General features: G+C 55.7%; 1 protein-coding gene across 3 annotated transcripts in view; it reads right to left on the bottom strand.

Moving 5' to 3' along the window:
- DLGAP4 (DLG associated protein 4) overlaps positions 1–21,490 on the bottom strand; it is a 50,753-nt gene extending 29,263 nt beyond the window's left edge. Inside the window, exons 1-6 of one of the 3 annotated variants that reach the window (XM_031047035.2) lie at positions 20,540–21,490; positions 19,053–19,223; positions 14,926–15,143; positions 13,241–13,355; positions 10,486–10,536; positions 9,190–9,433 (exon numbers count right to left, since the gene is read on the bottom strand). In XM_031047035.2, coding sequence (XP_030902895.2) covers positions 9,190–9,433; positions 10,486–10,536; positions 13,241–13,355; positions 14,926–15,143; positions 19,053–19,223; positions 20,540–21,490 — 1,750 coding nt within the window. Of the gene's footprint in view, positions 1–4,368; positions 4,559–4,598; positions 4,628–9,189; positions 9,434–10,485; positions 10,537–13,240; positions 13,356–14,925; positions 15,144–19,052; positions 19,224–20,539 lie in introns of those variants that run through there. The other 2 variants (XM_034066624.1, XM_031047036.2) reach the window with 2 other exon arrangements.
- Between the last annotated feature and the right edge of the window lie 2,533 nt (positions 21,491–24,023).

Below are 24,023 nucleotides of genomic sequence, written 5' to 3'. Positions count from 1 at the left end.
CCTGGAAGGGTTCCTGGACAGAAACGTCATGAGTCAGGACCCCATGTTTGGGCCAAGCTGAGAGACAGAGAAAAGCCTCAGGGTTCAAACGAGGAACAGAAAGCTTCCCGACAAAGCCATTGCTCAAGTGACCTTACAAGAGGCAAAGAGAGCAGTGCTGCAGCAGTGTGCTGGCTCACTGTTCTCCAGCAGCACAGCTCCTAACACAGGCCTTTAGCAGAGGGTCCAGGGACTCCCTTGGGGACAACTCCACAGTAGCCTTTGGTTCATTTTCTAGCTTCAGACACAGGTAACTGTCTTATGAACTGTCCTATGTAGGAGGCCTATGAAGGATGTAATAACCATGCTTGAGCGTTCCAATTTTAGCTTTCAGTTTAATGCAGCTGCAGATACACCCACCCTCATGTATCCACAGTTTTAGTCTTGAGCACAGCAAATTCCCTGCTGGGGCTCTTTCCAGTGAGATCCTCAACCACTCCCAGAATATAAGAAACAAGGAAAATAGAGGTTTTAGAAGTTTGACTACTCTTATGACAAGAACCTGCAATAAAAATTCCCTTTTATCAACCCTTAAATACCTTTCAGCTTTCATCAAATATCTCCTTGCACTATGACAGCACCTCAGTAAAGGCACATACAACTTCTAATCTTTAATTCCAGCTCTGAACGACTTGCACCACAAGTAAGAATCTGTAATAAGAACCTTTGAAACATTCACCACTCAAGTTTCCTGGCCAACTTCAAACTGGAGAGACAACACAGTTGCTTAAGCTTTGATCTCTTAGAACTAGGTTGAGAAGAAAAGATCATTACAGTGAAACCTGGATGTCTTAATGAAGAGCACCAAATCAGATACACAAGACTGATGATCAACGTGCCCTTAATGTAAATACTAGTGCAAGTGTTTAAAATGCATGCATCTTTACATTATTCTCCTTTTGAGCACTGCTGTCTGGTGTAGCAAGCTATAGCCTGTCTCAAGCAAGTCCCTTTTAAAGCGACTGTCTTTATTTTCTTGGTGTTGCCAGGGCAGACAAACATAACCCCAGAGAGCCTGTAGAGCTGTGAGGATAACCAGGTTCCTGTGTGCACCTCCTCCTATGATGAAGCAGCAGGCAGGCTGCAGCACTCACATAGGTATTGGACATCATCCTTGAATGCCAGTAAGTACATGTGCACCTCCATGCCTTTACTGGCAGTTTCACAGCACAGACCAAGCCCACTACCAAGAACCCCAGGGGGAAGTAAGAGATCATCAGAACTCAGCTGTCTTCTTTCACAGTATTGAAATGCTACAAGGAAATTTGCTAAGAGGCCTGATAACACACAACCCACAGCCCTGTCCTCTACAGAAATCAGTCTCTGGTCTGGGGGACCACTGCTTCCCCCAGACTGCTTGTCACCCTCAACAGCAGACTAACAGCCACACTGCTATGTAGACACAGGTACTGCCCTACCATAGGCTGCCCATAAAACTGGAGACCAGACTCTCATGGGCAGATGTACCTCTGCAGCCAGCTCACTGTTTTCAGTGGTCATTGCAAATGCTTTTGAAATGGTGCCTTTTGCATTTACAATCCACACCCCAACAGACCAGAGAAGTGAAGCAGAGGGCTAAAGCCCAGGTCAGTACTTCAGCCACTGCTTCTCCAGGGGCCAGAAGGCTGAGTTAGTGTGTGACCATCTGCACAAAGGACCAGCAACTCATTAATTTTGCAAGACAAATTGAAGAGGACAGAACCCCCACTCCTCTCATTAATTAACCCATCTGCAAACAGTTTAACTTCCACTTGTTTAAAGGCAGCTTATTTCAAAGAGTTTGGTGTCATTTTCTGCCCCCCTTCTTCCTCTCTCCAGGTGGCAGCTTGGCAAGGAGACCAGGAGAGAAGGGAAGGATAAACTCATTTTTTTGTGAGCTCTTCCAGAGGGACTCAAATTTCCCATTCTCATCCTCAAGCCCAACTACAGCCTTCACAGGACTTGATCCGACAGCCTGAACATTAATCACCTTTCAAAGCCAACAGCAATCATACTTAGTATTTCTCCCCTCCCTTCTTAAATCTGCTCTGATAGGAAAACACACTGATGACTTTTCACTGCAGATATTAAAGTGGATTTTTCTTGAGCAGGGCCACATGCCCGTACAGCCTTAATCCTTCCAGCTCACATATGTTACTGTAACTTGCACCGCACTGAATCCAATTATGCCTCCTCAATCCACTAAATATTTGAGGCTGTTTGCACAGGTTATCCAGAGCAAAAGTACCAGGTGAGGAGACAAACCATGCCCTGGTGCAGCACAGCTCTGCAACCTGGCTTCTGCAGGAAGGTGTGGAGTGTGGGGTGGTGGTAGGGAAATTAAGCATCACAAGAGTGACTTTTACAGGCTCTGGTGAACAGTTCAGTCTGGACTCAAACAGGGAGGATCTATACAGGAGACAAGAACTGACATACAGTTATTTGTAAGCGCCTGGTGGTTAGCAGTTATCCATTAAATGCGTTTTAAATTATATTGCTCTGGCAGCATGCACAGCTACGAATGAGCTCACGGAGCAGCAGGTCTCCCATGCATTACACATCAGGCTGGAGCAGCGGATGAATAACCTTGAGCTAAGTAGTCAGAAGCGTCCACAAATGTAAACTGCATGCACACATTAAGCAACCGAGTATCCAACTACTGACTCACACACAGCTGCGAAGCGAAATGCAAGCTCTCCCAGCAGCTGACTATGTTTGCCCTGTCAGCTACAGGGCTGGGACACCAGCTACAGCCGATCAAGTTCCACCAAGGTACCTGTTGGCCTCGGAGCCCTCCATGGTTTATGCAACCCCACCATATTCTTAGTATTTGCAATACAGTGAAGTCATATATAACAGAAACAAGCATTACCACCTGTGCTGACAAGGACCTGGCAGGGGCTGCAAAGGGTCATCCTGTCCTTCCAGACCTGGCACACAGCATCATAGTTATGCCTCAGCACTTCAAGGGCTAAGTTAGAGATCCCAGGGCCCTCAGCTACACCAAGAACTCCTACGCTGCCACTACAGAAGTGGAATAGAAATAGCAAGCTATAGCTGCAAAAATAGCATATAGCAGCTTCGCACTTGCACCTTAAAGAGGAGCTTTTAGTTTTCCATGACTGCAACACATCAAATCCTGCACAAAATCTTCTGAATACCTGGTACCCCTGCAGAGCACACACATGTAAATTATCTGACTCTGAAAGACAAGCAGGCTAGTTCTGATCACTAGGCAGGCTTGCTTTTCTCTGCACATTCAGGAATGTGTAACTTCATAGCACCAAATTCCTGTTGGAAGAGCAATTACCAGCTAAGTAATTTGGACCCTCTGGAGTCAAGTCTGCCAACTTACACGACTTGGCAATCTGGCTTGCTATCATCCCACATGATCGGAATTTATTTTCGGATCCAATGCCACATGCTGTGGGGCTTTTTTTCCTTCCCCTTTCCTTCCCTTCCTCCCCCAAGTGGCAAGGTACAGCCTGGGATTGAGAGACCCTAATTCCTGTCTCAGACACACATCTTCTGCACAACCTGAGGTCAAGCTCCATGCATTTGCAGAGCAATAGGAGTCCTATCAACAGCATCCTGGAAATGATCCCGCCTTTCTGAACCTCTTAATGAGGACTGGAGAAGAAATTAAGCACTACACTGAATACTGGTCAAACCCAACCACACACATCACCTGAGCTACACCTGCAAGGAGATTCAGAGCCATTCCACCTGAACTCTTGGGCCAGGGTAAAGGCAGCTCCAGGCTGGACTGCACCATCAGGTACCTTCTGCCACGACCTGTTCTCATAGGCAAAGGCAATGGACTTCTCAGTCCTGCTCTGGCCAGGGGATGCCAGTTCGCTGCGCTGCTAAATGTCAGCTTCCACACTGAAGACAATAAACGCCCTTTTCTTCTCGAGGGGAGGGAGACCCCCACCACCACCCTTACACCGGGGAAAGAACGCGTTCAGCTCAGCGCTGCCTCCTTCCTCCAGCACACAGAGGCTGCCCGGAGGCCTCCCGCAACTGCCCGGGGAGCCCAACCCGCTCCGGAGCCAAGCACCCCCCGAGCCGCCCGGCAGGGCCCAGCTCTGCCCGCGGGGACACAGCGAAGGCGGCTCGGGAGGGACCACGGGGCACCCCCTCCCCGCAGCTCCCCGCGGGGACCGAGCCACGCGTGGGAAGCGGAAGCACCACCTGCGATCGCGGCGGGGCGGCGGCGGCACCGGCAAGCGGCGGCAGCAGCAGGCAGGGCAGGCAAGGCAAGGCAGGGCAGGGCGCGGCAACCCCCGCCGCGGAGCCATGCAGGGCCCGGCCCCCCGCCCGCCCGCCGCGCCCCGGGCAGTCACTCACATTGCTTGAGGAGCTCCAGACACAAAGCCATGGGAGACACAAAGAAGGGGCGGAGGGGACCGGAGAAACAGGGAGGGGGGAGAAAAGGGAGCGCTCGGTCGAGTCCCGCGGAGGGGAGGCCGGGCCGCACCCGCTGAGGGGAAGCACAGGCCCGGGGCCGCGTCCGGCTGCTCCTTGCGGGCAACGGCGAGAGGAGGGAGGAGACGCGCGGAGGCCGCCGCCGCACTCACCGCGCCCGCCCGCCTGCTCCGGCTGCGCCCCGCGGGCGGGGCCGCGCCTTAAATAGGGCCCCGCCCCGCCCCGCGCATCACCGCCCCGCCCCGCGCACGCGCGTCACCGCCCGGGGGGGGGGGGTGCGCCCACCGACGGGCGCGGTCACGCGCGGTGCTCTCCCCGGTGGGTACCGGGTACCGGGGGGGGGGCCCAGGCGATGTCGGCACAGCCCAAAGATGCGGCCCGGTCATGGGCGAGCTCGGCCTCACGGATCCGGTACCGGCCACGGCCGCGGGGGGTTTCCAGCGTGGAGACAATGGATGGAAAAGCAAACCCGGGGAAAGCGGGTGTTCCCCTGGGCGGGGGCTTCCCGCCGGCAGCTCCGTCCTGCTGGGCACCGGGAGGGGGACCGGGCACGGCACGGCAGAATGAGGGAGGGTGGAAGTGCGGAGGGGGCACGGGGGGTGTAAGCTGCACGGGAGAGCCTGGAACCGCGGTGGGTTTGGCACCCTGGGCACGGACGTGCTAGATGCTGGAGCAGCATCCAGCTCCATCCCTTCACACGCACAGACATCCAGAGCCGAGCATGGGGCTCGTGCAGACTGTGAGCAGGGAGAGCGCCCTGCGAGACCGGAGCCACACCGTGCGATGGTCTGACATGGGACGGGGCAGTGGATGCCCCCAAGCCCAGCATGGTGTGGCCACCAGGAGAGTGCAGGGCCTGTGCTGTTGCAGGCAGTGGTGCTCCTGCCAGGAACACATGTGCTGCCACAACTCCTCACTCTTAGCATCAGTGCTCGGATGCTCTATCTATGACTCGGCGGGTTCATTGCGCTGCATGTGGAGAAGGGCTGGTCTGCAGCAAGGAGAGATCAAAGCACCTTGAGGAAGCACCACACTGAGCTCAGGCACAGTACAGGCAGGGCTGAGCCACTTCAGTGATGGAATTGTTGTGGATGTGGTGCTGCTGCTGCTCTCAGAGCAGCAAAGTGGGGCCAAAGGAGGATTTCAGCAGGGAATTAGCCCTGAGACTTGTTTTAGTTCTGCTGCTTCCTAGGAGTGGAGAGTAGCTCTGGGATGAGAGCCCCTTAACCACACAGGCTGAGCGGCTCCATGGACCTCTGAGCTGATCTCTTCCTGAATCCTCAGAAGTATGCACACTGTGGCTCAATAAATGGAAAAAGTAATGGGAAAGCGTAAAGAAGAGGAAAACCAACACAGGACAAGGAGAAATGCACACAAAGAAATCCCCATTTGCCTGTGCTCACTAAACCTCACTCAGTCCTGCTGTCCTGACACGTGTGTGTCTGAGGTTAGACCATTCTTGATCACTGCTGGGTAATGGCACAAGCCCTGTAGCCCCATAGGGAGGTGCAGGGAGATGCTGAGCATCACTGACGGCAGGAACACAACACAGCATCTGTTGGTTGCCCAATACCAGGGCAGCTCTGTGCTCCCCCAGAGGCTCTGCTCCCCCTTGGCGCTTCAGTTTCTCCTCCTCTCCCATGAGGACAGCACTGCCGACTCCCTTTCCTGTCATCTGATGAAAACTAGCAGCAAGGACTTGACTTTCCAACCATATTACCAAAGGAAAAGGCTGGCAGCTGCCTGCCTTTCAACTCCTTTGCAGGAGCAGGCTTGGCCAGGACCTTGGAGCCAGGCTCACTTCCCAGTATTAAGCCTGTGGGCAACTGCTTCAATCTCCCCTGCATCTGCTTGTGTCAGCACAGCATCACAGGAGAGCTGCAGCTCCCCACTTCCTGGGGACCCAACAAGTGTCATTTCCATGGGGTGCTCAAACCCATTGCAGCCATTCCTGGTGCCAGAGACACGTGCACGCAGCAGAGCAGAGCTTATTGAGCTGGGTGCTGCCTGTAGTAGAGCTGAAACCTGGCAGCAAAGAGCACCAAGCACAGCTTTGCTGAGGCAGAAGGACAGAGATATTTTGGCAGTGGAACTGGAATGCAGGGTTGTGGCCATGGTACAGGCTTCCTGGGGAAAAGGGAGCACTGTCTGGGCACAGGGCTTGGTAGTGGAATGTCCATAACAAGGAAAAGAGATGTGAAAAATTAACACTTAAATGTGAACAGAAACAGTTGTCATCCATCTCTTTGTGCCTATAGACATATGAATAGATGATAGCACATGTTTATGCGCCTGTTTTTCCCCCTTACAAACACTGGAGCACATGACACAAATCTCTCCCTGGCGCGTGCGTGCACACACACACACACACACACACTCTAATCCCTTTCACGCTGGTATGTCAAAGAAAGCTATTTCTGGAACATGAAATCTAGGTCAAAAAGAAGGAGAAAGTCTGAAGGCAATGGTAAGTCTCTCTCCTGAAAGGGTGCTCTTGCTGATTGAATTAGCAATGGGGTTGGGGTGGCTCCCTACTCCTAGTCTGTGCCTGCTCATGCACAGGTTGAACAGCATCTCTTAGCCCGGTTTGGTTTCTCCTTTGCCTTCACACCACTACTTTTTCCCCATAAAGAAGAGAAGGCCATGACAGCCAAGAGAAGAAAGGAGCAGAACTTGCCTTCCTACCCAGCCACTGGATAATCACTGCGCACAGAGGAGGGTGAGGAGGAGGGTGCCTGTATCCATCCCTCACAAACCTCACAGTGCTACGTGACTTTCCCACAAGCCATGGAAACCTATCCCACAGTGAACCAGCCCTTGGGGATTTGGTCAGAATGATGCTGCTTTGTGCTGAGAGTGCATGGAGGTGTGCAGGTATTTGGTCTTTCCTCCACTGAGCACAGTTGTACTCCCCTTGCAAGAGCATCAGTACCAGGGCACTGGACTGGGATCTGCCTTCTCCAGGGGCAGGGTTCCCAGCACAGCAATGGTTCTGGGAGCCATCTCTCTAATTGAAGGATGAAAAGAAATAAATAAAAGAAGCAAAAAGAAGGCAGAAAGCAGGTTGGATGCTAAAGAGCAGCTGTTCTGTCATGACTTTGGGGAATATCTCTCCTATGTAGTGCTCTCTGGCCAGTTTGGGCTTGGCAAAGGTTTGGCATACGAACAGGCACATGGTGTCTGGAGCCCATTCGTATGGGCAGTTGTGTTGTGCACCCAGAGCTGCCATCAGGGGGTCAGCAGAAAGGAAGAACCAGAGGGTCACTGTCCTACAGAGCTCACACTCTCAGAGGCATCTTGACCACTCATAAGATGGGTTAACAGAGACAGCCCAGTCCTGGGGCAGGAGGCAGAGCTGGGTTCCCTGGCCTCCCTGGAGGAGATTTGGGCACAGGATAAGGAGCAGACTCCTGGCTTTCTGAGAACAGCCTGCCGAATCCCAGAGCAGGATGCTCTGAGCATGGGTGGAATTACCAGATGGCATTGGATAGTCTGGGAAGAGCTTGAGTAGGAACTGGCTTGGTGTGAGCTTTCCCTGCTGTCACTGGTGCGATGGGTGGAGGCTGGGCTGGGCTCTCTACACTGGGGATTCTCCTCTCCTTTTGCTGTGCTTTGTTCACCTCTGCTTTCCTGCTTCCCCTGGACATCAAATATTCAGCTCTGTATTACAAGCAGCCTATTAAACAAGCAATTCCCAGTGCTGCTGCTAATAAGAAGGAGCTGGGGCTGGGGAGCCCTTTGTAATGCTCAGGAGACAGCGTGGCTGTCGGCCGAATGCTGGCAATTAGATGAATAGGTTTCACTGGGGCTTTTGAGTCTCCAGCTTCGCAAGGCACAGAGCTTTGTTTAAAGCTGATCAAGGGCAGCTCATCATCTGTCTCGCTGGCTGTCAAACGGGATCTAATTGCCTTGTAATGCACGAGTGACACAGGCGTTTGTGGGAGGACCTGGCTTGTCAGAGGTGTGACAGCTTGTCAGGGCTCTCCCACCTGGCCCTGCTCCCCACACAGACCCTTCGTGAAATGGAGCTTGCTGCACTTCAGCTGCTGCTGAACCCCTCTGATTTATGATTCAACCCCCGCCCTGTTCTCAAAGAAGGAGAAGCAGGCGTCAGCACAGCACTGCTGTGCTGGTGCCTCTTTAGGATGGGTCCCGACAGAGAAGAAACCCAAACCCACTCTCAGGGACAGGGCACATGATGGGAGCAGTTCTTCTGGGCTGAGCTGAGGATGCTGCAGCAGGAAGGTGTCCATGGGAAGTAAATGGGTGAGGGTTCTCAGTTTTTTCACCCCAGAGCCCTGCATCGGAGCAGGGAGACCATTAAACCTGCAGACAATGGTGCACCCACCTCTATTGACCCAGACTGATGCTGTCAAGCTGAGAAATACCAGTGTGCTTCTCAGGATGCCCCTCTTGTACAACACCAACCAATTGAAGCCTCAGTGATGCCCATTTGCAAAGGTCCAGAGCTCTCCTAGACCTCTGCAAGACATGCCAGCTGGATCCCAGCAACCTGTATGCCATTTCAGTGCCTGCATCCAGAGATCAGCATCATCCAAGGACCCAGCCATCCAAGTGCTATGCCTGGCTGCTGGCCTGCCGTAAACCCACCGAAGTCTTGAACAAGCACGGATGGAGACACAGGTATCACAGCCCAGTGCCTCAAGTGCTCAACATGCGATGGGCAGCAGCATCCCCTGTCCCCTCACAGCCCTTCCCCTCCGCCACCGCTGCACTCACTGCTGTTGGTGGGCAGGGTCCTGCTGCCGCTGAGGCTGCCCGTCGGCGGGGGGGAGATGGAGCGGACCGAGCCCGTGTCCTCTTCCTGGGAGCAGCCCGCTTGGATGGCTCGGAGGTAGCTGTGGCTCCGGGAGCGGAAGTAACTGGGCAGAGGCAGGTCCAGCACCTCCGCGGCGGCTGACTCGGCCTCGCTGTAGGTAGAGTCGCAGACGGCCTCGTACTGCTCCCCCAGCTCCGGCTCCGGTGCCTGCACGGGGAGAGGGGCAGAGCCAGTCACCCCCTGCCCCAGGCAGCCCTTTCCCTTCCCTTCCCCTCCCTGCTGCTGCTGCCCGGTCCTGCTTACAGCAGAAGAGGCAGGGAGGTGCACCAGTGCTGGTAGGGTGCAGGATGCTGAGAGAGGGGAGAGGGGACCCTCCTTGGAGGCGAGGTCCCTGCTCGTGGAGTAGGAGAGACTTACCACACAGTGCCTGTGAAACGGCCCCCAGACTCTGATGGAGAGGCTGAGAACACATGAGAGAGCTAAAATCCAGCCTCTGACAGGGCCCCCTGCCCCAGCAGCCTCAGCTGCAGGGCTCTGCTGGGGCAGGCATGCTCCTCAGTGTGGGGGATGGCCTTGGCCCTGCAGCCGGGTGCAGGGAAAGAAAGTGGGGAGGTGTGGGCTGGGGCTACAGGCTCCACGTTTGGCCAGGGACAGGCTGCATGGATGGGGTCTGTAGCACATTGGGCTCCATCCACTGTGGGGACCAGGAGAGGGCCTGGTGGCTGCAGCCAGGTGTGAGCTGCACAGGGGCTTCACTCCCTGCTTCTCTGCTGCCCCCACTGCCCTCCCAGCCGTGCCACCTCTCCAGTAGCAGTGGCTGGTCAAATTTGGGCTCTGGAGAGGGTCACCTGGCTTAAACCAGAGTCAGACCCTTCTGAAATACAGATGAGAGATGCTGAGGTTGGCCCTGTTGCTCATTTCCATCTCTTCTGGCCCTTTCTTTGCCTTCAAGGACAGTTCTGCCCAGCATTGGCACCTGAGCTGCACAAGGTTTGGCTCAAAAAGCTCATCTACTTTCTCCCTAAACCTATGGGTCCCTAACCCCACACTGGGGCCAGGGGAGCCAAGCTCTCCAGCTGCCCTGCAGGGCCCAGTTGGGAGCACTGCCTCTTTCTCCTTCATCTTTTTCCTCCTCCTTCTGCTGCTGGCCCCGGGTATGGGCTGACCCCACAGCCTGCCTTGCACCCTGCCGTGGGTGCCAGGGCTGACCCAAGAAAGCTCTATGAAGAAGGAAGAGGGAAACACCAGCGGGACGGTACCTGCTCTCCATGGGTAAATATCTGAGGGATAAGTGAGGGGGGTCCAAAGATCTGGAAGAAAGAGTTGGAGAAGGTTAAAGGCCAAGAGCAGGGGAGCCCCTCACACAGACAGCCATTGCACAGGGACCAAGGACGAGGGGTGCTGTCAGAGCTACAGCTGCTGACACTTGAATACAAACTTCAGAGCTCATAAGATGCCAAGCACGGTGCCGCACAGGCTCCTCGGACAGCGGCACAAACACGGCATGGCAAAGCTCCACGGGACGCCTCCCAGACGGAGAGAAGCTACTGATGCATCTAGCCTTTTGTATGCACCATAGATCCATGTATATACACAGGGCACACTTGGGACAGACAATGCTGGAACACCCCTTGGCGCACATGGGTTGCCTGTGGCTGCTGGACAAGGACTGGTGTGGCTCCCATTTGGCACCTCTGTGAAGCCCCTGGCATTGGCCAGCACATCACAGTGTGGCCAGGAGCAGCCATGGGCTTCCACAGCCCACAGAGCTAGGGTGGATGGGCAGTCTGAGTGCTTCATGTCAGGGAAACTCTCCTTCACCCCAGTGGGGTGGGGTTGGCCACTTTGCTGCTATGGCCTCCGTCCCTGCATCAGGAAAAGCCACACGGAAGTGATTCTACCTTCTCTCCATAGCAAAGCCACAGCACACACTCTGCATAAGGACAGATGCCCAACAGACACTGCCTATGGGAATGAATGCCTTCGCCTTCTCTCCATCCCTGGCCTGCAGAGCACATCCACTCTCTGAGCTCTACCCAGCACAAGCTGCCCAAAATGACCCATCTTGGGAATAATCCAGGTTCAAAGTGTACCCAAAGGAAGAGGCTTGGCTCTGGGGCTGGGTCCAGCCCTTCTATACAGGGTGCAGCTCAAAGTGTGGATAAGCAGTGTTGGGGGTCACCAGGTGACTCTGGCCCCTTGGTGTTTGATAAATGGATGCTGATGTGCACACCTGGTGAACCACAGACTTCAGAGGTTTGCAAGGGACAAGCCCAAGCATAGTGGAGTTCTTTCAGACCTGGGATTCTTCTATGTAGGAGGACACTGGTATCTTGCTGGACACAAAAGGAAGGTGTTGGAGGTCACACTGAAGTGAGGGCAGGAGAGGAACTACCTCTGGCACTGGATGAAGGGCAGGTCAGACCTGCTGGAGGATGAGACCCGCACACATCGGTGGCTGTACCAGCTTCATCCTGGACCAACAGATATGCAGTTCCTGGGAGACCTCTAAATCCCAGTGCTGCCACATTGTGGGCTGCTCAGATCCTCCAGCTCCAAGACCCTTCTGATGTTTTCATGGGGCTGCTGCCCTCAACTGCTACATGGCAGTTTTAGAGAGGAACAGAGCACAAACTGAGCCCACTGCCTGTCTTCACTAAGAGACCTAGCATCAGCCACGGATTTACATGCAAAGGACAAGAATGCAACGGTCCTGACCCCTTCTCTGTGCAGTGAGACACCCAGCACATTGCTGTTGATGTACAAGGGACGAGACTGAGCACAAGGAACACGTATGCCCGCGAGCAATGCCCTGTGCCCCAAAGCTCTGCCCCAAGGGCTCCAGCTGCTCTGTGACAGCAGGAGAAACCAGCCAAGGGATGGGAGAGGCTGGGCTGGGACAGAGGAGAGCTCAGAGCCCCACACTGCTGCACTGAGCGTGGGCACTCACTACTCACCCTCCTGCATGCTCTGCTTTGTGATGCCCATCCTGCTGTTTTAACCCCAGCCTCATGCTGCCACCAGGGATCATTGTGCATAGAGCAGGGCAGCATCAGTGGGGCATGTGTGTGCACATGTTCCCATGCAGCCATGTATGAACGGACACATGATGGGGCAGAGGCCCAGGGTGACAGCAAAAGGGCTGGGTGAAGCTTGTGGAGCCATTGGTGCCTTGGGGACATCCACTTGTGTACCAAAAAGACAGGCCCCTTGGCTGAGAAGCACATGGGAACACTGCAGAGGCCTCATCCTGGTATAGGCTATTTCCTGGCTTATAGCTGCTCCAGAGTAATCCCAAGGAGGGGGCATAGTGTGGGATGGGGTGTTAAAACCAGTTTGCACTGACTGCATTCCGCAGATTGGGGTCAGGGCATGAGCCCACCAAGTGGCAAGGGGTTTGCCAGCCACCATCAGCGCCTCACCAGCATCCTCAGCTTTGCTCTTCCCATGGGAAACAGGGATATCCAAGGGAGATGTCCCCAGCTAGCTGGCAGGACAGTCCCTGAATTATGGGCATCTTGTTTCTGGGTCCAGTCTGCTGCAGGAGGGATGAGGTCCTCAAAGCTATGCACGGTTGTTGTCGCTGGTGACCAACTGCAGGGTCCCAGGCTGGATGGCAGGGCCCCAGCCAGTGGGCACAAGGAGCTTGCAGCAGGAGCAAGCACCACTACAGGTGCTTCTGGGTGGTGACATGGTGGGATCCTGGGCTCAGAGCAGAGCTGAGCTTCACCCATTGCTGTAAAACATCGCTCCTGTGGCCATGGCAGAGTAGCTTCAGCTGCACCAGCAGTGCTGAGAGGAGGCAAAGTGAGGGGAAGGGGGGTCTGATATGAATTGTAATTAAGGAGCAGGTGTTGATACTTTGATGAAGCTGCCAGGGTTTATGTGCAATTCCCACAGTGCAGCTGGTGCCTTATTTTGAAGGGGGAAAAGTATGTTCCTCTCTGCCCTCAGCTGGCCTCCTTTCTCACTGGGGGTACTGGTGCAGTGGTGCTCAGCATTCCGGCATCTCACCTGGTTGATGCAACTGGACTCGTTGATGCTGTCAGAGATCTGGTTGTATTCTTCCTCCCAGGTTGGGAACTTCGGAGGTAGGAGGATCTCGACAGAGTCCAGGCGGTCCAGGCTCCTGCCAGCAGACAAAGAGGGTGTCAGGGGTGTCCGCAGCACCAGGGGCTGTGCTGGAGCTGCTGCCCTGCCAGGAGAGCAGCCAGATCACCCCTGCCTGTGGTACCCTCTGCCAGGCACAGGCAGATGGGGCAGCACGGAGGTGATGCTGGGCACCCAGTGCTCTGCTCTTGGAACAGAAGGCAGGACTGTGGCACACACATCCTGGTGTGTGATGAGTCTTTCCTCCCGCTGGGCTTCACCCTGACTGCCCCTCGCAGCCTGCCCATGCGGAAGCCAAGTCACAAAGCAGGCAACAGCCTCTGGAAGGGCAGAGCCCCTCTCACAAGGACCAATCATGTCCCACTCATCCGTGCCTTGTCCTGGCTAAGGCTGTGGTTGTCCTCCCTGCAGTCCCTCCTGTCCCAAACCACAGGTCCGGTGCTGCTGCGGCCCCAGCACCAAGGGGCTGTCATAGGGCACGGTGTCCCCACTACCATCCCACAGGTATCCCAGGCTGGCGAGGCCTCCCAGGGAGGCTCTAAAGCAGCCAAAGTGGCCACAGCATCCAAAAAGCTCCTCGAGGTTGGGGGGGGTGAGGTGGTGGTCGGCAGATGGCAGCCGTGATCATGCTCTGGTGCTGTCTCTGCTGCTGCTGGGCCTGTCCTGTGCCCGGCACAAGACCTCACCGGCCATGCTGGAGGATGATGGGCACAGCAGGATGCGACATTCCTCACTGGAGCTCAGCACCAAGGGCTGCGGGGCCCCCTCCTTCCCTGCAACGCCCGTGTGCAGCCCAGCCCTGCATGGATCCTTCCTCTCCCATGGAGCTGCACCCACAGCTCATCCAGCTCTGCCTCTCCTGCTCTAACACCTTACTCTGGCTTTCTACACACTGCCCATGGCTTCTGGCCAGACTCCAGCAGCCCCATGGAGGTCATACCCTGATGGACATGACCTGAATGGACCACAAGATAGAAAGAATCTGTCTCTCAAGTATTTTGCATCAGAGATTCCTGGACCCAACTCTGCTCCCCCTGAAGTGGATGTGAAGGTGGGGAACAGGGATGGATTCAGAGCAGGCATTTCCAGGGCTCCCCACAGTTAGTTTCGTCACCATCTCTCAGCAGAAAGCAACATCTGGTCAGCAATCTGGGGCTACCAGAGGGGTCCCCACATTGCCTGCAGTACCCCCACTTCTGGCTCTGTCTGCTGAACATCACCAGCTCATCCATGGTGGCTCCTACCTCCTCCTGCTGCCCTTTGCTCCTCCTGAGCTGCAGCACCTGCAACACTGACAGCCTCTTCCAACCCCTAATGCCTTGTCCCGGGATGCAGAGCTGCTGGTGAGGACACTGCACAGGATCACCTCTGGTGTGTCAGCCACACAGACCCCATCCTGCAAGAACCAGTCTCCTGCCCAGCCAGGTTTTGCTGTGTTCCCCTTGCTCTGCTGCCTCAAGCCACTGTGGGTCCTTCCTCCCTCAATAGTTCCAGACCTCTCAGGTCACCTTCCCTGGCCTCAGGATGTATCACCTTTTGGCTGGCCCATGGGGACTGGAGCAGAGCTCCTGGAGGAGCACCAGCATTACCTTTGTGTGGTGCTCTGCTCACTCAGCGACTGTTGGGTGGCCTTGAGGTAACTCTGCCTCCGAGCTGCAGTTTTCGGGGATGGTTTGGGGCTGGTTTCTGAGTCTTCACTATCATCATCCCCCATGGCTTTGATGTAGCTCCCGCTCCGCATGCGCCGGCACGGGATCTCGCTGTCTTTGTCCCGAGACAGCGTGTTGTTCCACTCCCCCTGAGGCACCTGCAACAGGAAGGGGAGCATGAGCAGACGTGGGGGACGGCACCTCTGGGACCAGCGGGATCATGGGGACTTGGGGGCATTGGTGTCGAGGACAACTGTTGGAGCCTCAGCTGGAGCAGTGGGAATGGGCAGCGCAATTCCTTTCCGACCCTCCCTTACCAGTTCATGCCAGGCAGCCCTGATTGCCTCTGCTGCAGCACACCTACCCACAGCCATTCACCCCCCCACCACCGCAGGCCACCTTCACACCGGACCATGCTGACACAAGCTGCACAATGCCAGACATAACGGGGAGGGATGAGTCTCACCAGTTCTGTGCTGGGCCCTGGGACAGGAGTGGCACAGTGCAAAGCCCACGCTCATGGAATGTGAAGTGCTCACATTGTTCAGGGCAGTCAAAAGCTGTTGTAGACCTGTGGATCAGAGCTCAGACCTTCCCTAGGTCCAACAGCCTCTATGGTTTCTGAGCTCAGTGTGACTCTGAGTGTATGAAAGTCATTTCTGAAGCCAAGCCAGGTCCTCACAAGTCCGTTTATAGCAGAGATGGAGCAACCTGAGCTGCCAGGAACAAGCCTTGGTTTCGTGGCTAACTTGGTTTGCAGCCAGCCTCTGACCTGCCCCTGAGATGAGGAGATGTGGTCAAGGAGAAGCAAGGGAAGATGTGAGGAATGCAGCAATGTGCAATCCACGCAGACACCGGGAAGCAGGCTGGCTTGGGACTGCCATGGGGAGCAGCAGAGGAGCTTGTGCTGAGCACAGCTTGTGCTGCTGAGAGCATCCACACTGGCTGCTGGATGGAGCTGTTGGATTTGCCCAGCTCCCCAAGGGGCCATAGTATTAATCAGCCGGTGTTTGTGTAGTGCTTTGGGGATGCACAGAGCCGTGTTGCAGCTCACTGTGATGAGCCAGAGCTGTCAAGCACTGCGTGGTTCCTGTTCTCCTCCGTGTTCAACAGCAGGCACGTTCTGTGGGAGCCAGAGCCAGCCTGAGGGTGCCGTCTGCTGCTGCTGGGGTGCAACATCTCCAGATGAGCTTCAGATCTGCACATAGTGGCTTCTGGTTCTCCTGAGAGGGCCTGGCATATGTGGGATGCAGGCTCAATCCATGTGCAGCAGCTTAGCTCACTCAGGGCTCTCTTCTGCCCACAGTAGCCCATGTCATGCCAGCCTTCTTGCTGTGTGTGGGTGGGAGAAGGCAGGACATGATCCCAGCAGGGTGTGGAACAGAACCCAAGCAGCCTGTGGGCTGCTTTAGTGATGGGGCTCCCGTCATGATCTGTACCCATGAGCCAGGACCCGTATTGTTGGGTGCCACAGAACAGAGGCTCAGGCACTGTGTTACCTGTGTGTGGGATGCAGGTGAGGACCAACATGGAGCGAGTCTCACACATGAGGCACAAACCTGCTGCTGCCGCTGGTCTTCCCAGCTCCTTCCACTCTCCCTCCTGCAATCTTCCTGCTTGGCAATGGCTTTTGGGCTGGCTGCTGGCAAGGATGCCCGGCTCCGGGCTACCGGGTGTTATCCAGCAGGTTCCTACACAAGTAAGGGCAGGAAGCCCTTTCTCTGCTGGTGTGAGGGCTCCCTCTGCCCCAGCCCAGCTGCCTGCACTGAGTGTCCCTGAGGCCAGTGAGGAGGGGTCCTGCTGGCTTCGGATGATCTTGCCATGGGAAGGACCCTACCAGTCACTGGGGTGGTTGGCTCTGATCTTTCCTAAAGGAGGCAGGAGCTCTGAGAAGCACTTTTATACCCATTGCATTGGTGTTAGGTCTGACTTGGGGCTGCATTTTGCTGCCTGCCTTCTCCTCAGGGTGAGTTGCAGCTTCCTGCCTGCAAAGGTCTTGGGCAAGAGGGCTGGGGTCTGCAGCCCTTGGCTGAGGTGAGAGCTTGCCAACAGCCAGACATGCCAAGCAGGGGCCAGGGCACTGCACAGCCCTCTCCTATACAGGGTCAGGCCTGCGGGATTCAGGCACGTGTCCCTGGGAGCTGGGCTCCGCTGTCACCACCTTGCCACAATACTGCACATTGCAAAGAATCAGCATCTTCTGGCTCTTCTGCTCTCTGAGCGTGGAGGGGAAAGGGAAGAAGGGGCCACACTGAGGTTTTTCCTGCCTTAATTCTGCCTGGGGCATTCTCCAGTCACCTGGAGCATTAACAGAGGGGAGAGAGGAGGGAAGAGGAGAACTCCAATCCCGGAGCTGCCCTTGCTTTGGGGAGGTCTGGGGGATGAGACACTCACAGAGCAACCCGGCTTCCATTCACACGTGTGCCAGCTCTGCCATGCAGCCCAGCCCCAGCACACACGGACATGCACCACACAGGAACACACGTGCCGAGGCTGGATGCAGCGTGCAGGGATGCACGTGCCATGCAGCCAGGCTCCAGCACCGATGCGGGGACACTGCTGCTCCCTCCGGGGCCGGATCCCTCGTGGTGTCCCCAGGGCTATGTGTGGTCTCAGGTATGGCCTCAAGAGAAGAAGCTGGAGCTCAGGCTGCCGGTGGGTCCCATCTGTCCTTTAGGCAAGGCAGCCTTTGGGAAGGACCTTGGCTGGGTTTTCTGCCCCATGGGAGCTCTGTGGGGCTGGTGTGAGGGCAGCAGCATCTGGATCCTGACTTTATTTTGGGGGCTACTGGGGGTTAAGGAATCTTCGTTGTGCTCTGACTGGGGAGGTTGATCTGGATGATGCATCAGGATGATGGTGCCCTTGGTGCAACTGTCCTCTGGAAGCCCCGACACTGCTTGTCCCTTCCATGTGGTCTTGGTGTCCATGGATGTGAGTTTGAGTCTGTGCCTGGGGCAGAGGTGCTGCTCAGCGCCCCCTGCTCCCATTCACCCCCTGCCTTGGGCATCTCTCACTATAAGGCGCTGCTTGGCCATTGGGATCCTGACCTCCTAGGGAGGGGAGAAGAGGGCAGAAGAGGAGCAGAGCCTCCTTCCTTAGGGACTGCTCTAAGGACAGTACTTTGTTGCCTTGGGGATTGCTCCTGAGAAACCCCCAGTCCTGATAGGACAGAGCTGGACCTGGATCTGGGTGATCACCCACTCTAAGCTCCAATGTCTGGGTCTGGAGATGGGCCTGGAAGCATCATATGGACCCCTGGCAGTCCTCAATGAGCCCCAAGATTACCCAGAGCCTGCAGATGGGGCAGCTTTGGGGGCTTACTCCAGCCAGGAGGCTGGGGGGTCCTGCTTGTCCCCATCCCACACCTCCTGCCCTCCCTCATGTTAGAGGGGAACTTCCCCACCTCTGCAACCCACCAGCTGTTTCTGCCTAGCAGCAGCACCATCCACAGCAGGGCAGGGCCTCCGTGTCCCCCAAGCACGGGGCTCTGTGTGCAGGCAGATGCCTGTGAACTCTCACCATGGCAGAGGCAGGGAGTGGGCTCATCCTGTTTCAGGTAGCAGGGGACATGTGGCTTTGCAAGATGACGTTTCCCACAGAGTGGGCTCTAGAGGTGACTCCTCCATCACCAGTTTAGTCCCCTTCCCATGCTGACAGGGGCCTGGATGTGTCACCCCATCCTGCCCTGAGGGCCCTGAACCCTGTGCCCTGCCCTCTGGGGCTTACATTGGGCATCTGTGGACGATCTCAGCCTGAGCATCTGTGACCTGTAGGGTTATGGGAGCACCAAACCTCATGTTTCTGGACTGGGTGCCTGGGGTCTTGGCTTTGCAGGCGAGGTGCTGGTGGCTGCAGGGGCTGCCCCAGTCACTCAGGATGCTGCTCACACCGCAGCATCTCCCGATGCCTCTCCATCCATGACAACAGTGAGTGCTGGGTCCTCCCTACCCATGCTGCTCCCGCTCCGAGTCCGGTGGCGCAGGCTGCCGACCCTGTCCGATGGTCCCAGGAGGGTCAGGGCTGGGAGGGAGCTGGGCAAAAGCTTCCCCTCAAAACAAGATCCCTACCTGGCCGCTGCCCGCGTCGGTCGGCCCAGGGCTGAGGGGCTGGTCCCAGCTCGGTGGGGGCTCGCTCGGCTGCGGCGGGGTGCCCCCCGTGTCCTCCCAGCCCAGCGGTTGGGGTGCCCAGCTGCTGGCCGGGCTCACGCCACCCAGCTGCGCCCACAGCCCTCCGTCAGGCTGTCGAGAAACGGAGGCTCATTACATGGGCAATAACCTCGTTACATGGCAGGGCAATAACCAGCGGGGCAGTCTCCTACCCCCAGCCATGGCCAAACCCCGAAGGTGAGGGACTGCCGCGGTTGCATTTGGGTTGCTTGCACTGGGCTCTGCCACTGCACCCAGAGGGGTATCAGTGCCAGCAGATGCTCTGGCTGCAGCTCTTTAGCCTCTTATAAGGAGGGAGGCAAAGAAAGAGAAACCAGGCCAAGAACGTTTTTCCTGATGACATTCCTGATGGAGTTAAGTCCCTCTGCAATTTGATTTGCAGCCATGGCCAGCAAGCTGTTGGGAGCAGGGTGTGCTGCAATAATTCATTGCTCTTTAAAGCTTCTAAGCCTGCTGGCCACAGCCAGGGGAGCCCATGACTCCTTTGCATTAAAAAGGATGCTGGAGACGTACATACGTTGACTAGTCCCCCCTTAACCCCCCAGCCAGGCCTGGCTTATTTATCTTCATTCCTCCCTCTTAGGGCACAGCTGGGTTTATGTTCTTCAGGCAGTGCTGTGACCTGGCGCTCTTGGTGTGTGTCAAACCAGCATTAGCCATGCAGGCTTGTGCCATGCAAGCAGAGAGGTTGGCACTGCCCTCCTGGCCCCACAGCCCTGCCCCACATGCCAAAGGCAGCCATGCCCTGCAGAGCTGCAGGTCCTACCAGCGCTCCGGGGAAGCTCTGTAGAGCAGGGCTTACTGGGCATGTCGGCACATCCTTGTGATGCGTGGATATAAGGGGGTAAGCATTAGTTATCACTGGTCATCTTCAGACCTGGGGATGGTGGCGGTGCTTGGGATATGAGCCACAGCCCCTTGGTGTACCCAGATGGATGGGCATCGAGTGGTAATGGGTACATGTGGGCAGCTCCATGCCTGGCTGCCCAAGAGTCCACCCCACCACAGCATCTGCAGGGTCTGGTGGGCAGTGGGGTTGTGCTGAGGCCCCACAGCAGACAGGGATCAGGGTGCTGAGGCTGTGGTGCGGGCACATCGCCACTTTCCCATGCTGCCATGGTCCAGCACAGGGGCTGGGTGTCCTGGGGCAGCACTGGGAGAGCTGGACCCACCAGCATCAGTGCCCCCATAGGGCTATCCCTGGGACCAAGGTGAATTTAACCCACCCAGGCCTCTCCTGGCAAAGTGACTTGAGATGAAAGCTGAACCATCAGGAGCTGTTTGGTAATAGGGCTCAATAGGGAAAAATAGGGCCCCTGCCGAGAGGTGTTCCCTGTTTTCCTGTGTTCTCCCTGCAAGGAGAAGCCATAAGCCCTCACTGCACCCACCTGCAGGTAGTGATAGGCCAAGTCTTGATGGCAGGACTTGGATTTCAGCAAGGCTTTGTCGATCGTGGCAGAGGCCTTCTGGCACATTTCCCGGGCATGGCTGAGCGTCAGCGTGGACCAGGAGCCCCTCTTGATGTAGTTGGAGTCATTGTTGATGGGGATATTGGTGCATGGGGTGACCTTGAGGTCGTTATTGCTCTTGGAGGATTTCAGCATGTGCTCACTGATGGTGTTGTAAGCGTGCATGAAGTACTTGGGCTGGCTGTGGTCCGGCTGCCTGCCCAGTGTCATGAGGCCCATTGGGTTGCGGTAGCTGCAGGTATCACTGTCTAAGTTGTCATCTGAGCTCCACCAGCCTGATATGTTGGATCTGGTCCTGCGCTTGGGCTCGGAGGTCTTCGCCCGGTCTTTGCTCTTGCTCCTCCGGTTTTGCTTGGCATCATCTGTCCCCTTCTTGCCATTCACGTTGCCTTTGGTGGGGCCCTCCAGAGACTGGGACTTGGCAAAGAGCTTCTGGACCGAGTGGACGAGGTGCCGGATGCGCCCAGGGCTCTCGCTCCGGTGCTTTGCATCGCTCCTCTGAAACTGGAGGGTGCTGAAGCCGTCTCTGTGGATGGGCAGCTGCTTCTCAAACTGGTCCAGGAGGTTTGCAGGCAAGCGGTTGATTTTAGTGGCTTGGGCATGGCTTGGAAAAGGGTTGTCATCCGGGACCTCGAAGTGGGAGTTGTAATGGATGCGCGGGAATGTGCTGCTGTTGGAGATCTGGTTGTTGAGTGGAAGGAGACAGTCGCCGTGGAGGGTGTTTTGGGCTGGGAATCGAGGGTCCATGGTGAAGGAGTCGGTGGGGCTGAGGAGATAGGGGTTCCTGTCCTGGGGGGCATAAAGAGAGTCTTGAGGGGAGTCCAGGTTATCAGAAAGGTGGCGGCTTCTGTTATCTCCTAAGCCCTTCATGGTCCCAGTGTTTCCTAGACCATTGCTTGGGGTTGGTGTGGCAGAGCCCTTGCAGGAGCTGGCCCTGCTCTCCTGCAGACTCCCCTGCACCTGAAGGAAGAGGACAGACACTCAGAGCCTGCTGAGAGCCCCTTGGGCAGTCTCTCTGCAGTGGGGTGTCCTTGCCAGGGCTGGTCCAGCTCTGAAAACAACTGCCACCAAGGTTAAGGGATGGAAGCAGGATGGGAGGGAGATGAGATGGCAGAAAGGGAGGAGAAGGGACGTGAGACATGGTGCTGGAGAGAACAGGGTACAGGAGAGGAGGGAAGGATTCACTCTTCCTAGCTGCAGTTTAAGCACTTGTGTCTCAGTGCTCAACCACAGCCTGCTTAAGCACTGCTGCTGATGCTATTTTTTCTGGTCTCTGCACATGTTTATTTAACAGAATCCCTTCCCAGGCAGTGTAACACAGGCTAGCAGGGGCACTGCCAGCAAATCACTGCTCCTGTCCCATTTGTTCAGGAGGCTGGAGGAAAACCTGCTGTCAAACCCTGCACATGGGCCTTGCCTGAGTCAGGGGAAGGCTGGAGCCAAGCATCCCATCTTCCTGCATCCTGCTCTGTGGCTCCTGGATCTCGGAAGGGGCTGGCAGCCCTGTTCTCTGTGTCGCATGCAGCTGCACTAATCTGATATGATGTCAGACGTCTCCTCTCCAACAAACGCCACGGTTTATGGCATGTTTTACCCCAGAGGAAAGGGTTTCAGTAGCTGCAATGAGAGCAGAGGTGTGTCTGAACACTCGAAGCCTGACCTCAGAAGCTGGTTGCTGCTCAGTTGATCTTTCCTGCCTCGCTGCATCACTCCTGGGCATGTGGACACAGAGGGTCCCCTTAGGGCAAGGGAGCTCCTCACTGAAGGCTTCCCCAGTGCACTTACCCTATCCTGTTTGGCTCAAAGGGATCCTCGTCTGCACTGGGTTATACAGGGGGAAAAGACAAAGTCTTTGGGGCTGCTTGAAGGAAATCAATGAACATACAATGAGCTGTCAATCAGTGAGTTGATTTTTCATGCTTAAAACCCAAATAAACTGATTCTTATCCCTTTTAGTTTTTAGTGTCATTTCTTAGTACCTTTTTTAGCTTGAGTGTTGTTTAATGGCAACTCGCAAACACTGAAGCATCCTACAGGTGTAAAAGTCTGGGGGCTGAAATCCCAGGCTACTTGTTCAAAATCCTGCTTGTTCAAAATCCGGGGACCCAAAACATGGCCATGAAGCTGGTAAGATAAGGGACTGCTCTGGGGGCTGCGATGACAGGTGTATGCATTTTCCAACCCCAGGATGATCCAATATTCCCCAAACGCATCTGGAAGGGAAAATAGTGCCTGAACCTCAGAGCCTCCAGGGAGTCTGTGAGAAAGAAAGCCCTAATTTGCTTTTTCCTATGGAACAAGGAGGACAATGGTGTGTCCTGAGAGCAGCAGAGCTGAGGCTCCTGGGTTCTCCCTGCCCAGCCACAGATCTGACTCTGGTTTCCCCCTAGGAGCTCATCCTCCTGCACACAGTCTGGTCACCAAACACAGTGAGGACCAAACTGGTGCAGGGAGCAGTCAGCAATCGGTGGAGAGCGATAGGACTTGACATACTTGTTTTCCTTCCTTGCACAGGGAAAAGCACATTAATAATGAAAAGCAGCTGGGGCTTTCAGTGATTGTTTGGAGGCACAAAGGAAAAAGTGCCACGTATTTCATGGCTTAAAAAGTCTCCATCCAACTCTTACTCCCAGTGGGCTGGCAAAGCAAAGCTGGTCTTTCTAAAGCAGTGGTTTGAAGACAGTGAGCACAGACAGAGACTCCTGCTCCTTATCCTGCAAACCCTGCTCCTGGGGTCCCACCTCTCCTGAAACAAGCCTGGGGAAGCTGTATGGCCCCATGGAGTGGGTCTTCTTAGGATCCCACATGTTTTGGGGATGAGGACATGGCTGTTATCCTGGCCTGAGCTCAGGGAGAGAAGCAAACCTGCTTCTCTTGCCAAAACACCCAGTGCAACACTAGCCGCTTATGGTACTTGTGGGTGCCATCCTTTTCCCCTTGTGCTCTTCAGCAGCTTGGTGCATTAGCCTCTCTGGAGTCCCTTGCCCATGGGACAGCACCCATGTGAGCTGGTGGAGCAGCAGTGGGTGCTGGCTGCAGAAGTGCTCATGGATGTGCCAGGCAGCTCTGTATTACAGTGTGTAAGCTGGCATCAGCACAGTCATTAAAGAGAGGTGACAAAAAACCCCAGGAGAAAGGAAACCCTCTGGACACAAGAGAAGGATGGGGTGTAGAAGGACGGACTCCAGACTGAGCCATCCATCTGGTCCTTATATTCCATCTAGCCACAAATAGGCAACCTCAGCCTTGTTTGACTTGGAGGTGAAGCCCAAACCCTCCCTGCTCTGCCCAGGCTCAGCTCTGCTCACTGTGGCCTCTTTCCCCTTTCCTTCCATGCCCCATCTCCAGGCTCCCAGCAAGGTCCTTCACTCAGGCTTGTGCACTTGAGGCCACCCCAGCTCTG

Source organism: Melopsittacus undulatus, chromosome 10, assembly GCF_012275295.1.
Source record: "Melopsittacus undulatus isolate bMelUnd1 chromosome 10, bMelUnd1.mat.Z, whole genome shotgun sequence".
Classification (NCBI taxonomy): Eukaryota; Metazoa; Chordata; class Aves; order Psittaciformes; family Psittaculidae; genus Melopsittacus; species Melopsittacus undulatus.
The sequence above is the reverse complement of the archived record's forward strand: the minus strand, read 5'-3'. Positions and strand labels throughout refer to the sequence as shown.